The sequence below is a fragment of the Sceloporus occidentalis genome, unplaced genomic scaffold (genome assembly GCF_023333645.1).
Source record: "Sceloporus occidentalis isolate IW3139 unplaced genomic scaffold, rSceOcc1.0.p SCAF_5, whole genome shotgun sequence".
In the NCBI taxonomy this organism is placed as follows: Eukaryota; Metazoa; Chordata; class Lepidosauria; order Squamata; family Phrynosomatidae; genus Sceloporus; species Sceloporus occidentalis.
Genome location: NW_028316985.1, coordinates 29,201,118 through 29,217,915, shown reverse-complemented (window position 1 = coordinate 29,217,915; position 16,798 = coordinate 29,201,118). Strand labels below are relative to the sequence as shown.

Genomic DNA, 16,798 nt, shown 5'->3' with positions numbered 1-16,798 from the left:
CCTATGGGCAAGTATTATCCTATGTTTTCCTATGAGTAAGTATTCCTCTATGTGCAAGTATTCCCCTATGTAACCCTACAGATAAATATTCCCCCATGCTTATGGGCAAATATTCCCCTCTATATCCCTATAGGTAAGTATTGCTCCATGTATCCCTATGGGCTGGTACTCTCCAATGTTTTCCTGTGAGTGAGTAGAATCCAATTTTTTTTTTTCTATAGGCACGTATTCTGCAATCTTTCCCTATAAAGGCACGTATTCCCCAATGTTTCCCTATGGGCAAGTATCCTCTAATGTTTTCCTATGGTCAGGTATTCGCTAATGATTCTGTATGAGCAAGAATTCTCCAGTGTTTCTCTATGGCCAAGTCCTTCCATTTGCACCTCCCTTGTAAGAACCCTTCCAGGCTGCACCTACCCTTCGCCAGTTGGGGACTGCTTTAAGTCTCCTATTAGCTCCATGCATCCCTCTCCTCCTCCTCCTCCTCCCCTGGCACTACTACTACTACTACTACTACTACAACCCCACCACCAACAGGTGGGCAGAGCCCTGGCCCCGCGCTCCTCGCCTGACTCACCGCTGGCGTTCTTCCCGCAGATGAGGTGCTGGTAAGGCTGCAGAAGGCCCCACAGCTCCGAGTCGTTGCTGACCGTCTGCTCCAGGGCCTCCAGCGTAAACTTGGGGGCTTCGTGGATGGTAGGAGTAGGAGCAGTGGCAGTAGAGGCGGCATTGCTGCTGAGGGCGATGTGACTCTCCCGGTCCTTGTTGTCTGGAGCAGCAACAGCAGAAGAAGCAGCAGCCACGACACCCGACGCAGAGGAGGCGGATGCTGCTGCTGCTGCAGCCGGAGGCAGAGAAGCCGTGGCCGCCGCCACAGCAGCAGCGGCCACGGCCGAGGCAGCATTGACCCCTGGGCCCCTGGGATGGTGGTGGTGGTGGTGGTGGTGGGGATGGTGGAGTTGAGCAGGAGGCGGCGGAGGCGGTGGGGGGAGGTGGGGCTGGGGGTTGTTCTGGTGCTGCTGCTGATGCTGCTGCTGCTGTTGGTGGTGGTGGAGGAGCTGGGCAGGAGGAGGAGGAGGAGGGTGAGGAAGGGGCTGCTGGTGCTGGGGGCCCGAGGCGAGGACCCTGGCGTAGACCTCTCGGAAGAGGTTCTCCAGGCAGGCGGCCAGGTAGATGGCGGCGTGTTCGTGGATGCGGAGGGCCACGCGGCTGTCCACCATCCAGCGGTAGAACTTGCCCACCGAGAAGGTGAGGCCGCAGCGGGCGGACTTGCCCCGGCTGAAGCGGTCCCCGCCGGTGCTACTCATGTTGTAGAGGGAGAGGGCGGCCAGGGCGGCGGCGGTGGAGCTGGAGGCCAGGCGCCAGCCCAGCACGATCTCCATGGCGCTCTGCACCTCGGCCTTGGTGCACTTGGCCAAGCGGAGGCTCAGGCGCTGGGCTTCGCGGGCCAGGCGGACTAGGGCCCGGCTCAGCAGGCAAGAGAGGCGGCCCAGGGCCTCCCGGGAGGGGAGGCCGGCAGCGGCGGGGAGAGCAGGAGGGGGGAGGCCCCCGGCGCCGCTGTTGCTGCTGGAGCTGGAGCTGGAGGTGCCGAAGGGCCCCACCGCCAGCAGCCCCTTCCTGGGCCTCCGGAGCAAGGCCTCCACTTCCTCCAGGCTCCAGGGCACCTCGTCCTCCAGGTCCGGCAGGAGCCTGGCGCAGCGCTGCCCGGCGGCCCCGCACTCCAGCCCCTCGGCCTCCTCCTCCTCCTCCTCCTCCTCCACCAGGACGGTGTTGACCGTGTCGAAGCTGTTGTGGCGGCTGTGCATGGAGCAGGAGGAGGCGGCGAGAGGCGGCCAGCCGGGGGCCCCTGCTCCTCCTCGGCCATACGAGGGGGCGCCCCCGCCGCCGCCAGCCGAGAGGGGGGCTCCTGCTGCTGCCGAAGCCTGGAGCGGGGAGTCGGAGCAGCAGAGCGAGACGTTGGAGGAGCGGAGCGAGTCGGGCGCCCCACCATAGCCCGAGTCCAGCGTCAGGTCTTCCAGCGTCCGCACCGCCGTCTTAGCGCGCCTTGCCATCGCCGCCGCCGCCGCCGCCGCTCTTCATGCTGCACCCCGAAGGGAAGCCCCGCCGGGAAGGAAGGCAGGCCCGGGAGGCAGAGCGTCCTCGGCGCCAAAGGAGGACCTTTAGGGGAGGATGGGGAGCCAAGAGGAGCTCTCGGGGGGAAGAACCAAAGAAAAGCTCTCAAAGATTAGTCATAGAAAGGAAGGGAAACTGGGGAAGGAGAGGAGAGAAGGAGGGGGAAAGAAGCCGGACTGTCTCTAAGGGGAAACCACCGAAACACAGCCCACTCCCAGCGAGAGAAGTTGAGGCGGCTGCTTGGCCAGAAGGCTCCAAAGGGAGGAGGCTGTGGCTGGAGTCCCTCCTGGAAGAAGGTTAAGAAGGGAAAATATGGCACGGAGGACGGGTCCTGCAAAAGGAGGACCTCGGTCAGCAAGCGGGAGGGGGACGACGACCAGGGGTGTGTGTGTGTGTGTGTGTGTGTGTGTGTGTGAATACAAACTACAGACTATAGTTTGTGGTGTGTGTGTGTGTGTAGCTGTGTGTGTGTCTTCTCCCTTCGTCGTCGTCGTCGTCGTCGTCTCCTCGCCGCAGTTGCTCCTTCTTTCTTTCTTTCTGCCTCACTTCGCAGGTCCTTGGCTTTGGCGCCCACTTCTCTCTCTCTCTCTTTCTCCAAAATAAAAATTAGACAACCCCCCCCCCCACAAAAAAGCAAAACACAACGCAACAAGGTCCGCAGTGGCAAAGTCTCCTTCAGCCTGTTTCCCAACTCCTCTTCAAGCGGCCTCTCTCCTCCTCTCCTCCTTTCTTTCCTTCTTTTCCTCCTCCTCTTTTCCTTCTCTCCCTTCTCCTTCTCCTCAGGGCTCCTGCACTGCACTAAACCCGCAGCCCCAAAACCAGCCCAACCAGACATCTGGGGAGGGGACAGAGCCAGGGGTGTGGCTATGCAAATCAGCTCTTAAAAACGAGGGAACCAATCAGGAGGCGAGAGGAGGCTCCTCTGCGTCGCTCCCTTGCTACCCTTCCCAGCAGCTGCACCCAAGGAAGGCAGGAAGGAGCGTCACTTTTGCATCCACACTGAAGAGATAACCCGGTTTGGCGCCGCTTTAACTTGTACTCTGGCTCAAAGGCTATGGAACTCCGGGAGTTGGAGTTTGTTGTGGGGCCCAGAGCAGAGCATTCGTAGACTGTATGCCACAGGCAGGTTTATTTTATCTGTTTTCATGGATTGTATGTACAGCAGCGCTGTGTACATTTGCGGCGCTTTATAAATAAAGCTTAATAATAATAATAATAATAACAACCCCATTCTGCCATGCAGGAACTCAAAGCACCCCCTGCTGCAATGGATGGCTATTCAGCCTAAAGATGCCAGCCACAGACGCTGGCGAAACGTCAGGAAGAAACTCTTCTAGAACCTGACCACAGAGCCCGAAAAACCCACCAAAAACATCCAGCCTCTCTTTGAAGACCCCCATAGAAGAAGAGACCCTCACAAAGGCCATCCAGTCCAGCTTCATTCTGCCATGCAGGAACTCCCAGTCAAAGCACCCCCTGCGACGGATGGCCATTCAGCCTCTGTTTAAAAACCTCCAAAGGAGGAGAGCCCACCCTTGTCCAAATCCTCTCTGGAGAAACTTGTGCCAAGAAGAAAACCTCATGATAGCTTCACCGCCTTAAGGTCGCCAATACACTGCAGAAATAATCCAGCTTGAGACCACTTTCACTGCCCTGGCTTAATGTTAGGGAATTCTGGCACTGAGGTTTTGTGAGACATTTATAAGCCTTCTCTGTCAGAGAGCTCTGGTGCCAAAATAAAGTACAGTTCCCAAGATTACCTAGCACTGTGCCAGGGCAGTTAAAGGGGTCTCAAACTGGATTATTTCTGCAGTGTGTTTCGGACCCGTAAGGCACACAACAACAACAAATAAGGCTCTGGAGACCAGGGTTGGAATCCCAGCTTGGCCATGGAAACCCAGTGGGTGACTTTGGGGCAAGCCACACTCTCTCAGCCTCAGAGGATGGCAATGGTCAACTCCCCTCTGGACAAATCTTGCCAGGAAAACTTAGGGTTGCCTTCAGTTAGATGTGTGTCTCTGGTTTTTAGGCAGGTAACATGAGAAACTGGGACCTACTAAAGCAAATGGCAGTACTTGCCCATAAGGAAACCATACTTGCCCATAGGGAATCATTGCAGAATACTTGCCCAGAAGGAACAATTGGAAAATATTTGCCTATAGGAAATCACTGGAGAATACTTTCTCATAGGGAAACATTGAATACTTGTCTTATGTTTCCCCTATGGGCAAGTATTCTCCAGTGATTCTCTATGGGCAAGTATGGCTTCCCTATGGGCAAGTACTGTCATTTGTATGTCCTTGAGAAACCCATGGAAACCCACTGGAAAGCCTTGGGCAAGAAGTCACACTCCCTCAGCCTCAGAGGATGGCCATGGCAACCCCCCCCCCCCCCTGAAAGAAATCTTGCCAGGAAAACTCAAGGATAGGTCCATCTTAGGGTCGCCATAAGTTGGAAACGATTTGACAGTTTGCTCTTTCAGGCTCTCCATCCTCAGCTCCAGGGTTTGTTTCCCAGAATTCCATCGCCTGGAGCTGTGGCAGCTAAAACGGTATCAAAACAGATTGTTCCCGCAGTGCGGATGCAGCCGAGTTGAAGCCCTTATGGGCAAGCCAGGGCCTGCCAGTTAAATAAGAAGGAAGGAAGGAAGGAAGGAAGGAAGGAGATACACAGCAGAGAGCAACACGTCTTTGAAACCTCAGTGTGGGTGTGAGTGTGGGTGTTGTGATGCTGCTGCTCCTGCTGCAGAGGATTCTGTCACTCACAGAGATCTTGCTCACCAGCAGCATCACATTAGAGGTTTTTATCCCCCCCTCCCTTACTATAGTATTCACTGGTGCAGACCAAAGGTTCCTTTCCTACTCCAGGCAAGCCATGAAGCCCACTGCAGGGGGGACTTGGGCAAGTCACAGCCTCTCAGCCTCAGGGGAAGGCAGTGGCAAACCTCCTTTGAACTGATCTTGCCAAGAAACCCCCATGATAGGGCCACCATAAATTGAAGTCACACCACCACCACAAGCCTCCAGGCTATATTCTTGGAGTTGGAAGGGGACCCAAGGGCTAGCTAGTCTAATCCCTCTGCCATGCAGGAATACCCAACTGAAGCACCCCCATCCAACCTCTGTTTGAAGGTCTCCAAAGAAGAGTCTGCCACTCCCCACCCCCAACCCCCTGGCAATCTATTCCCCTGTCAAACAGTTTTAGACCAGAGGTAGCTCTGTTTTACTGTAGAGCCCTTGCTGATGATGTGGTCCACCTTTTTCAGCCAGGATCCTAAGCATGAGCTCCTTTTGGATGAGAGTGGGGTATTCTGCCTGTCCAGACATTTTGGATTCCAATAAGCACCAATTCTGTTTTTCCAGACATTATGGATTATAATAAGCACCATTCAATAAGCACCAATTCTGCCTTTCTAGACATTTTTGGATTCCAAGAAGCACCAATTCTGCTTTCCCAGACATTATGGATTCCAATAAGCACTGTCCAATAAGCACCAGTTCTGCCTTTCCAGACATTTTGGATTCCAATAAGCACCAGGTCTGCTTTCCCAGACATTATGGATTCCAATAAGCACCAATCCTGCTTTTCCAGACTTTATGGATTTCAATAAGAACCATCCAATAAGTTCCAATGCTGCTTTTCCAGACATTTTGGACCCCAATAAACACCAATTCTGCTTTTCCAGACATTTTGGACTCCAATAAGCAGCAATTCTGTTTTTCCAGACATTATAGATTCCAAAAAGCACCATCCAATAAGCAAAAATTCTGCTTTTCCAGTAATTTTGGATTCCAAAAGCGCTATCCACCACAAGAATGATAGGAACCATGGAGTTGGAAGGGACTAAATCCCAGCATGGGTTTATTGCCACCCTGACATGGAAACCAACAATTGCCATGGTTGTTGAGCTTCCAATGTCCCTTGATCTTTAAAACCAATGGTAAAACCATTGTGTAAATTTACAGTGCTTAATAAATAAAAGATAATAATAATAATAATAATAATAATAATAATAATAATAATAATAATAATACCCAGGCTAGGGTCCAGAACAGATGGACAGGGAAAAGTGGCTCCATCCTGCATTATCTGGAAGAGGGGTGAACCCCCACTTTATGCTTTGCCAGCACCAAAGTCAGCCTGACCACCCACAGGCTGTGACATCAAGCCGTGTCATGTGATTATTTTATGTTTGCTGCCTGCTTACCATGCATATGCACCATCGTACAAACACACCACCAAAAACCTCCAGTTAGTTCTCTCTTCCCACCCAGATGCAATTCCATTAGATATCTGCTCCTACAATCAGCCACACAGTCGCACATGCAATACACCATCTGTATAGTGCATTGGTGCATCAGTGTGCCCAGTGGCAAAGCACAATCATAGAGGCCCCCCCATACATGCCCCCTTCACTCCATGCCCCCTTGTTGGACTATCTGCCCAAGGTTATGACTGAAAGGCAACCCTATTTCTTCCTATTTCTCTGGTCCCTAACTTCCCCAACAGACCCACTCCCACAGTCCACAAACCCCCACTATTTAATTTTGGGTTCATGTGTGAGAAAACAACCCACTTTCTGCAACACCATTGAAAAATGTGTCAGTTTGGGGTAGTTCCTCTTCATACTTCGTAACCCCAATCCAAATCCACAAATTAGTAATTTTTTGGCCAAAACACTAAATTGGAAGTGATATAACTCAGGATGTATTTGGCCCATTGAAGAACATCAGATGTGCTAGATGGACCAATTGTCTGGCTTGGTAGAAAGCAACTTCCTATGTCGTCTGTCCTCTGGCATTTTTTATGCAGTACTTTTAACAATCCATTCCCATTTCATATTGCAAAGCTTTTAGCTGCTGTTTATTTTATTTAATCTTATAAAGTGCTGGGCACACTGACTGTGTAAGAGCAATTAATAATTCACAATGCCCTTGACAACCAAAACTGGACAGGTAAGATAATCAGCTATTGCATATTTCCTCCACATCTCTAGCCCATCCACTCATGCCTTTGGCAGGGATGTCTATGATGTGCACATGTCTTCAATTCACCTGTCAAACTATGGCAACCCCATGAAGTTCATAGGGATTTGAAGGAACACATGGAGGTGGTTTGCCAATGCCTTTCTCTAAAATATAGCTTACAGCACCTAGTATTCCTTGGTGGTCCCCTTTCAAGTACTAACCAGCTCTGGCTCTGCTTAGTTTCCAAAATCAGATGGCTTCCAGTGTTCTCAGAGCATTTAGGTCCCTGTTTCTAAGACAGCAGTGGGTATTTACATGCAAACATTTTTGTTCCAGAGTCATCCCTTTCCTTGCAGGTGGTGAGAGGACTCTTCACCATTCTTAAGCTATTTCTGCTTCTCTGTCACTGTCACTACGTTGTGGAAATAAAGGAGAAGGAAAGGTTAGAAGGTGCTTTGTGCTACTGAACCAAGGATGTGGAATGTGTATTCAAGATGTCGATGAGCTACAACTCTCAATGTCCTTCATATAGCTGGGGCTGATGGGAGTTAGAGTCCAACAATAGTATGGGTCCTACAATGGCATTCCTTTTGGGCCAACTGAACATTGCCATATGGATATTAATACATTTGTGTAGCCCTTATAGATCAATTGTATACTTGGTCTTTATCTTCAGGACTCTGAAGATAACCTAGGTATCCTAGACTTTTACTGAATTTTAATCTTGCCAGTCGCAGAGCCATTTGTTTTCATTCTGGCTATTAATGTAACTAGATTTTGTTTACTGTCTTGAGGGCCAATTACTGGTTTATAAGTTTTTAAATATAGAATGTTGGTGTTGTTCTGCCCTCAAGTAATCCCCAACTCATGGCGGCTCTATGGATGAAACATCTCCAAAATCCCCCATCCTCCCCAGCTCTGCCTAGGTCTTGCAAATTCAGGCCCATGGCCTCCTGATTCAGTCTAGCCATCTGGCATGCAATCCTCCTCTTTTTCTACTGCCTTCTACCTTCCCTAGCATTATTGTCTTTTCTAATGAGTTATGCCTTCTTATGATGTGGCCAAAGTACGACAGCCTCAGTTTGACCATCTTGGCTTCCAGGGAGAGTTCAGGTTTAATCTGTTCATGGGTCCATTTGTTTGTCTTTTTGGCCATTCACGGTATCCTCAGCAGTCCTCTCTAGCACCATATCTCAAATGAGTGTTTTTTTCCTGTTGGGTTTCTTCACTGTCCAGCTCCTGCATCCATATAAAGTGATGGGGAATATAATGGCTTGGACAATTCTAACTTTAGTGCTCAGTTATGTATCCTTACTCTTTAGGATGTTGTCTAGTTTTTTCATGGCTGCCCTTCCCATTCCTAGTCTTCTTATTTCTTGACTGCAGTCTTGTTTCTGGTCAATGTTTGAGCCAAGGTATGGGAAATCTTTAACTGTTTTGATTTCCTTGTGATCTAAGTTGAATTTATGTAGATCTATAGATGTATAAAAATAATTATTATATTTCCATTTTGCCTTTCTTTCCCCAGTAGTATTCAAGAAGGCTTACAATAAAATAGTACACATTCATAAAATGAATTAAATACAATATAAAAAAAGACATCAGTAAAAGAAAAATATAACACCCAGCCTGTTGAAAATAGATAAACTGGGGTGGGGGGTGGGGGTTAATGATAAAGAGAGATCTTGTAGTCTTGGAGTAGTAGGAAGGGATTGACACCCTTCCTCAGATTATTCTAAGGGCCTGATAAACCTCTAAAATTATCTGACAAAATTCGACTCTCTCTTATGTAGCTGAGTCTCCTCAGGAATTATCTGTCAGGAGTGTCAGAATCATCAAGCACTAAGAAATATTAAGACAGCTATTGTGGTTGTGCCTTCTCAGGAATAATAACAAAACAAAACAAACAGCAGAGATGTAAACTATAGATCACATCTATTTCCTGGGGGGGATCCTAAGAAAAAAGGTTGGATTTTTTAAAACACTCTGGTAATCATCATCCTCATTCACTCCCGAACTGTACTAGCAGGAGAAGAATGATGCCAATACAAATGTTATTTTCCTGGAGTTTATTTTGGTAAAAGCCGGAAAGAAGAGAGCCAAGCATTTCAAAGCATCAAACCATCCAGACAGCAAACAAGGTCAATTTCCACAAAGCACATCAGGAAGAACATAACAGTGGTGCAAAATGGTCTCTTATGTATCATTGTTTGGTCAGGGCAATGGGAAACAGGGAATAAATGGAGACCCCACCCTGGAAAGTAGTAGGACGGGGGGTGTTAAAAATGAATTCAGCCAAAGGTTGACTCCCTTCTCCATGCAAAACAATGAAATCACTGTAATTTAAAGCAGAGAAAGGTCAGCATAACACATTATGTGACAAAGTAGGAGAACTTTCCTTCCCATTTCAATAAACTCCAATTGATACCTGATTTTATTAACTCAGAGGAATTTTTCCCCTTAATTTTTATGGAAACATTTCATGCTGTGTCAGATATAGAAGATAAGGGAATCATGTCACCCTCAGGATGTTGTTGAACTCCAAAGCCTAGCTAGAATAGTGAATGATGAGGAATGCTGCAATTCAACAACAACTGGAGGGCTGCACCATTTTCACCCTGATATACAGTATTTGGTCCTAAACATTTTCACCTTGAACTCACTGCCATCTAGAATCAGCTCTTGATTGTTCAGAGGTTGTGCCACTTTGCAGTTGTAATGTGCTCCATCTTTCCTGTCCTAAGATGTGCCAAGAACATGAACAGAAAGAGGATTGCCACTGACAGAAGAGAAGTCAACAAACAGAGCTCTTAGGGCTATATTCAGCCCTCTGTCCATTGGAAGGGTCAAGAACTATTGTGTTTGTTGTGCAGTTGCCCCCTTTGTGGTGAAATAGAGGCAGTGAACTGCAGATGGCAGGTTCCTATGAAGCACCCTCAGACCCTGGATTGACTTTGCCCACCCAGGCAAACCACTGAATCCAGGTGGGCAACTTCCCAGGAATGGCCTATGAGGGGCTCTACCCACTTTCCTACAACAGGAAATCTCCTGCTTGCTATTGTTCCAATTTTCACCTTCTGGAAATTTCAATTCCTGCCATTGCAATACCTATTCATCCTGTCTACAATTTTTATGGGAAACATGGAGAATAAGGAGTGTGCAAGGTGTTCCCCATAGAACCAAGTTTCTCATAGGTTGGAAGTGCTACTCTGTCCCAATTTGGCATGGCAGTCAACTTTTCAGGGGCTTTTAAAATGCTCCTGTTTCTCTCTCTTTCTCCCACGTGGAGCACAATTGTCTCTCTTTCTCCCATGTGGAGCACTTTGTCTTCAGCTTACTTCTATTGCTACAATCTGAGTTCAAAATGCAAAAACAGTTTGCACTCAATTAACTCAGCAGGAGGAGAGGAGGGGGGTGTAGCCTTGCCCTTCCCAGTAGGCTCGGGCCAAAGCAGACAGTTGCAGTTTCTCCTAACTTGTCTGTTCTTCCTTATTAATAGTTTTTGTTGTCTTGGCTACACTCTGATGCTGCTTGGGGACACATGTCCCAATTTTCATCTGTAAGATGTTGGATGATGTGAAGTCATACTGCAACTCAGGGACTCCCATTGAGAAGATGCTTTCCACTTGACACCAGAGATTTCAAAATGACTTCTTAAAAGTAACTAAATGTTCCAAGGCCCACAAGATAGTTATTCTAGATGCAACTTTCTAAAGTAATTTTACCTTTTCATTATTCAAAAGTAGTTTAATAGTATTAATATTACATAATATAATATAATATATTAACATTTTTTTAAAAAATTGCTAATCAGAATGTTTTTGACTCATGGTGAAAAAAACACACCCTAGTAGCATGACCACAATGACAGACCATTTGTTATAACTATAAAAATAATGGAAATCAGCTGTACCACAAAAGGACTGTATAAATGTAACATAATTTTATAGCAAGCAGGGATTAATTATGAGGTATTTGTTTTTTTGTGATGAGTTACTTCCATATTCTGGTGGCTGTATATCACTATGCAAATGGCACTCAGAATAGAGTCTCTGATGGCAATTACAGGGCACAACATGACCCCAAGCTGTGGAGGGCTTTGTGACTAACCCATAGCTACACAAGTTAAAACCAGGGCCCAGGAACAAAATGGGAGCCAATGAAGATGGTGCAAATCTGGCATAATGGGATCATAATCAGGGGAGTGTATGTGTTGGATGGTGAATACCTGAGTCATGGCCATGAATAATGTTAGAACATGCCTTCCATGAACAAGGGAAAAAGGAGTACCTCTTTTTAAAAAGTGTTTGGTAGTCCCTGTTTCTCTCAATGTTGTTGTTGTGTGCCTTCAAATCATTTCCAACTTATGGTGACCTTAAGGCAAACCTATCATGGGGTTTTCTTGGCAAGTTTTTTCAGAGGAGGTTTGCCATTGCCATCCTCTGAGGCTTGGAGAGTGTGACTTGCCCAAGGTCGCCTAGTGGGGTTACTGGGAAAGCTGTGATTTGAATCCTGGTCTTCAGTCATAGTCCAATGCTTAAACCACTACACCAAGCTGGCTTTCATGTTACCTGCTGCATCAAAAATATAAACACACAATTGAAAGTGTGTGTCTGTTACACTCTACAAATCTATATACTTAATTGCAGAGTCATCAGACATGATGTGTTATCTAATGGGAGAAAAACAAAGGTTTTGTATTCAATCTATCAGCTACTTTTGGTACCTTCCAAACAAACAACTAAGATTTCTGTATTATCTGCTCCAGAATGCAGGCTGATGAAAAGATTTATTTATTTATTTATTTATTTATTTATTTATTTAACGCTGTAGATTTTGACCACAATAGGTAACATCTCAATCATTTGTGTTCAGGTTGGGGACTGACTGACAAACTGGCCTTTAAGAGTGGAGAGCCACTGTTTCTTGTACCTTTCGCATGGAACTTGGTGTGAAGCAAGTTTGAAGGACTATACACATTGCCAGTCAAACATTTATTTCAATAAAATCATAAGTGGAAAAATCTACACCAGGATTGGCATTGCTGAGTAAATTTCCTAATACATATATGACACATTTATGAGCTATTGCACCACTTAATGTAAGTTAAGAAGGGCTACATTGGAGTACCAACAGTGTTGATACACCAACAGTTAACTTGTGGTACTGAACAGCATCATTTAAGGCAATACTTTAGGAATAGGCAACCCTACAGCACTGACCCCTGTTGCTGGAAAGAAAATTGGATGAATGTTGCATGAAGTAGCTGCATGATCCTAAATTAGTCACAAAGGTCAATGGTATTCAAGACTACCTATGATTTATAATGATGTTTAAATGAATACTGGCACATCGGGAGACTAAAGTTGCTGCCACACTGCAAAATTAATGCAGTTTGACACACTTTAACTGCTATGGCTCCATCCTATGGAATCCTGGGCTTTTATAGTTTGTTGTGGCACCAGAGTTCTCTCACAGAGCAAGCTAAATATCCCCCAAAACTACAAATCTGATATTTCTATAGCACTGAGCCATGGCAGGTTAAGCAGTGTCAAACTGCATTGATTCTGCAGTGCATATGCTGCCTTAGAATAAATATATTTTATTGAAACAGTTCTGGTTAAAGATAGATTTATTTCCCCCAAGAGTAGTTACCCCATTTCCATAGTTCACTGCAGGAACAAGTGAAGAGAAATAAAGAACATTTCCACCACAAAGGGAGCCACATTGTAGATTATATCCACTGTAGCATTTAATTTACTCTGAGAAAGAAAAAGACAGAAAAGATCAAGGGAATCTTGGGCTCTTTTGTCCAGTTTCTCTATTTACAAAAGGAAAGCTATGCTGAAGTGTGGGGAAAGGGAGTCATTCATTGATTTTGCTGCAACGAGTTGGGGAGATCCGTGAATCTACTACAAGGAGTACAGAATGTTACTCCAGCTCTTGCATTTTGTCAGAGAGACTATGGAGGAGTTCTTCAGAACCATGATCATCAGTTAGTTTTACAGGAGAGTCACTCTGAAGAAGAAAAGGAGGTTTGTGAGCTGCGTACACTTACATTTCACCTGACAGGACTGAGCCATGGGTGGCAGTCTGAGGTTAGCCAGAGCTAGGAACCAGGAAACATGAACCACACCTGTAGTAGAGGCTGAAAAACATAGCATATCCAAAGGGCAAACTAGGGCTACATTTACACTGCAGTATTGATGCAGTTTGACACCACTTTAACTTGCAGGGCTAAAAGCTATGGAATTCTGGGATTTGCAGTTTTCTGATATATTTGGCCTTCTCTGTCAGAGAGCTCTGGGGCCCACAACAAAATGAAAATCGCAAGATTCCATAGGATGGACCCATAGCAGTGAAAGCTGTGTCAAACTGCATTCATTCTGCAGTTGACAGCAGCCTAGGAGATAAGAGTGAAACAACAAGCTGGGGCTGAAGACTAGTCAAAAATTCAGAGCATTCAGAGAAAGACCTTGTTCCAGCAAGCTTCAGGTAGACCATGAAGCATACACTAAAATTTCATAGATGAAAACTGGGACATATGTAGCCAAGTAAAGTGTGAGTGTGGGACAACCAAAGATTAATTGGAATTGTCCCTGAAAATCCTGGGCAGTTAAAAAGTATTTGACCTGCCCAGAGAGTGCATCAGACTCAGACATTGTATTCCCACAGGCTTTTAAACCTCCAATGTGTTTCAGCAGATGTATTTTATTTTGCAATAGTAAATGTTAGCTACATTTTAGTTATTGCAACTTTTAATTGTTTCGTTATGCCACTTTTTGATTTGATGGACAATATATGGATTTGTAGGTATTACTTGTGTTTGTACATCACTCTGAGAGCTATTTTGTATAATAATAAATATATAACCAAAAAAAAAACCCCAACTAACTTGTGACAGAAATATTACTTTTACTCATTTATAATTGTAATCAATGGGATTGTAGATCGTATGATTATGATTAATTGCACACATTTTCTTACACAGGTGTATTCAACATCAGTCCCACTGAATTCAATGGAGCTTACCGTTGGGTAATGATTCTGCAGACCTAATTAAAATGAGGACCATTATACAAAGAAAAACACAAGGTAGCACATATGAACAAAAATTGTAATTTAATGCATGAGCCACCTGATCAGAGTTATTAGTTGCTCAGACAGCTTCTTGCATTCTATCACAATATATAATAGCTCTGAACGGGATATGTGTGTGCATACACATTCCAAGGACACACCCAGTCTGCTTTCCCCCAGTCCCAACCATTGCTCTTGAGCATCTTGATCTCAAAGCACCGTTTGAAGATTAAGTTGGAGAGTTGGAAAGTGAAATTGAGGTCCAATGGGGGTGAAGAATGCCTTTTGTCCCGCTGGAAAGCCCCCAGGCAATCCTAAACCATACCCACCCCTCACATACCAGTAACAGACAAGCTATTTAGAGAATGGGAATGGATTGTGGCTTATTCACTTTACACAGCTGGTGACTTAAATGAAGCTTCATGTACTTTAAGAAATACGATCTACCAAGCTGCCACTTCCAGTTCTTGTAACTTAAATATTCCCCAAGTCTGCAGATGCCTAGAGGCTTAGTGCAGAGAATGAATAGTGGTGGCTTGAGGGTGAGTTGTAAGGGAGAAATATACTTTCTCCTTTGAACGCAGCCATTCAGAAATGAGCTGCAGTTGAAATAAAAGTCTGCAAATCATAATTGGGGGTTAGTGTTCTAATCCAGTCTCCTTAACAGAAGTGCACTCAGTGAATTACAGTTCAGTGTAGTGGTGATATTCACAAGCATGGCTTCAATTAGGCAGATTGTGAGCAGGTTCCCAGGAGCAAAGATCGTCTAGAAGACCGAACTGCTTGTGCTATTCCGCTTGCCCTGTATCCCTCAAGGTAGCCTGTTGTCTTCAGGTACATTGTACCACTGCTGGAGTTAAAATAATATTTAGCTATCAGTTTAGTTGCGAGCCAGCCTGGAGTACTGGTTTGAGCAACTGAACCATAACTCTGCAGACCAGGGTTCAAATCCTTGCTCAGCCATGAAAACCCATTGGGTGACCTTGGGCCAGTCACACAATCTCAGCCTCAGAGGAAGGCAAAGGCAAACCCCCTCTGAAGAAATCTTGCCAAGAAAACCCTGTGATAGCCTGAAAAACCCCACAAAAATCTATGGTTGCTGGCCATGAAAGCCTTCAACTCCACCTGTGATAGGGTTGTCTTGTGGTCTTGATAGCAATAACAATAGCAAGTACATTTCTATACCACTTATCAGTGTATTTAAGCATTCCCTAAGCGGTTTACAATGTGTAAGCCAATTGCCCCCAACAAGCTGGGTACTCATTTTAGTGACCACGGAAGGATGCCAGGTTGAGTCAACCCTGGGCCCCTGGCTGGGATTGAACTCACAACCTTGTGGTTTGTGAGTGAGTGGCTGCAGTACAGGCATTTAACCACTGTGCCACCAGCATGCCTAGGCATACAATGCCTTGAAGGCATACAACAACAACAACAACAACAACAACAACAATATATAATCTTCTTTCATCTGATCTAAAGAATCTATAGTATTTTGGCTATGACTATGGAGCAAAAGCAGATTCCATTTCAGACTTTATCAATGGAAAAGCAGGTTTTACTTTAACTAATGGATGTCAATAAGAGCCGACCTTACTGTTAGGGTTGGGAAACTCCCTCATGTGGTGGATTTTGGGTCTAAGGGTATATCCACACTGCAGAAATAAAGTATAGGGTCGCCTTAGAGTTGCCATAAGTCAGAAACAACATGAAGGCACACAACAACAATAAATTTGTTCAGTCAGCTCTTGTGGATCTGTACCAGCCAACATTTCAAAATTCAAATGTTGGGATACATGTGACCAAGCAACACTGGAGTGTTTTTAAGATGGCAGAACTTAATGAGGAACAACACACTTACACACAAGCTAGGAGAGGCTTTAGCAGTTTACTTTATTTGAGCCTATTGGAAAGGGCAAAATTCTGCCCTCTCCTCTCCACTCTCCCCAGCTGAGTTAATTGAAAGCCAACTATTTTTGCACTTTGCAGTCCTGCAGCAATTGAAGTAAGCTGAGGACAAAGGGGGAAAGCAGGAGGATAAGAAAGAAAATGGGGCATTTTAAAAACAGCTGGAAAAGTAGTGTGACGGATGATTAATTAGGATTGTCTTTGCCGAATTAGGACAGTTGGCGCATATGTGGGTGGGATGTCATCTTGAAGCAAAAAACTTTGGTCCAGGCTTTAGTTGTCCTCGACTGTGGTGGTACATTCTGTCTCATTGCCTATGCTGAAATAAAATTTAACTGTCAGTCCAGTTAGCTTCTGTATATGGAACAGGAGAAGAAGACACCATCTGATACTGTAATTAAAGAAGAATATAGGTTACATCTGCACTGCAGAATCAATCTAGTTTGACACCACTTTAATGTCCATAGCTCAATGTTATGGAATTTGGGGGATTATAGTTTGTTGTGGCATCAGAGCTCTCTGACAGTGAAGGCTAAATGTCTCACAAAACTACAAATCCCAGAATTCCATAGCATTGAGCCACAGCAGTTAAACCTATGTCAAACTGGATTATGTGAAGTCAGAGGTTTTCATGGCCAGCATCCATAGTTTTTTCTGGATTTTTCAGGCTATGTGGCCATGTTCTAGAAGAGTTTATTCCTGGTGTTTCACCAGCATCTGTGGCTGGCATCTTC

General features: G+C 45.5%; 1 protein-coding gene across 2 annotated transcripts in view; it reads right to left on the bottom strand.

Annotated features, from left to right (window-relative positions):
* LOC149311843 (ankyrin repeat- and BTB/POZ domain-containing protein 3-like) overlaps positions 1-2,728 on the bottom strand; it is a 286,151-nt gene extending 283,423 nt beyond the window's left edge. For both annotated transcript variants that reach the window (XM_089528047.1, XM_089528046.1), the window contains exon 1: positions 578-2,728. In XM_089528047.1, coding sequence (XP_089384173.1) covers positions 578-2,051 — 1,474 coding nt within the window. In that variant the 5' untranslated portion in view covers positions 2,052-2,728. The remainder of the gene's footprint in view (positions 1-577) is intronic.
* Between the last annotated feature and the right edge of the window lie 14,070 nt (positions 2,729-16,798).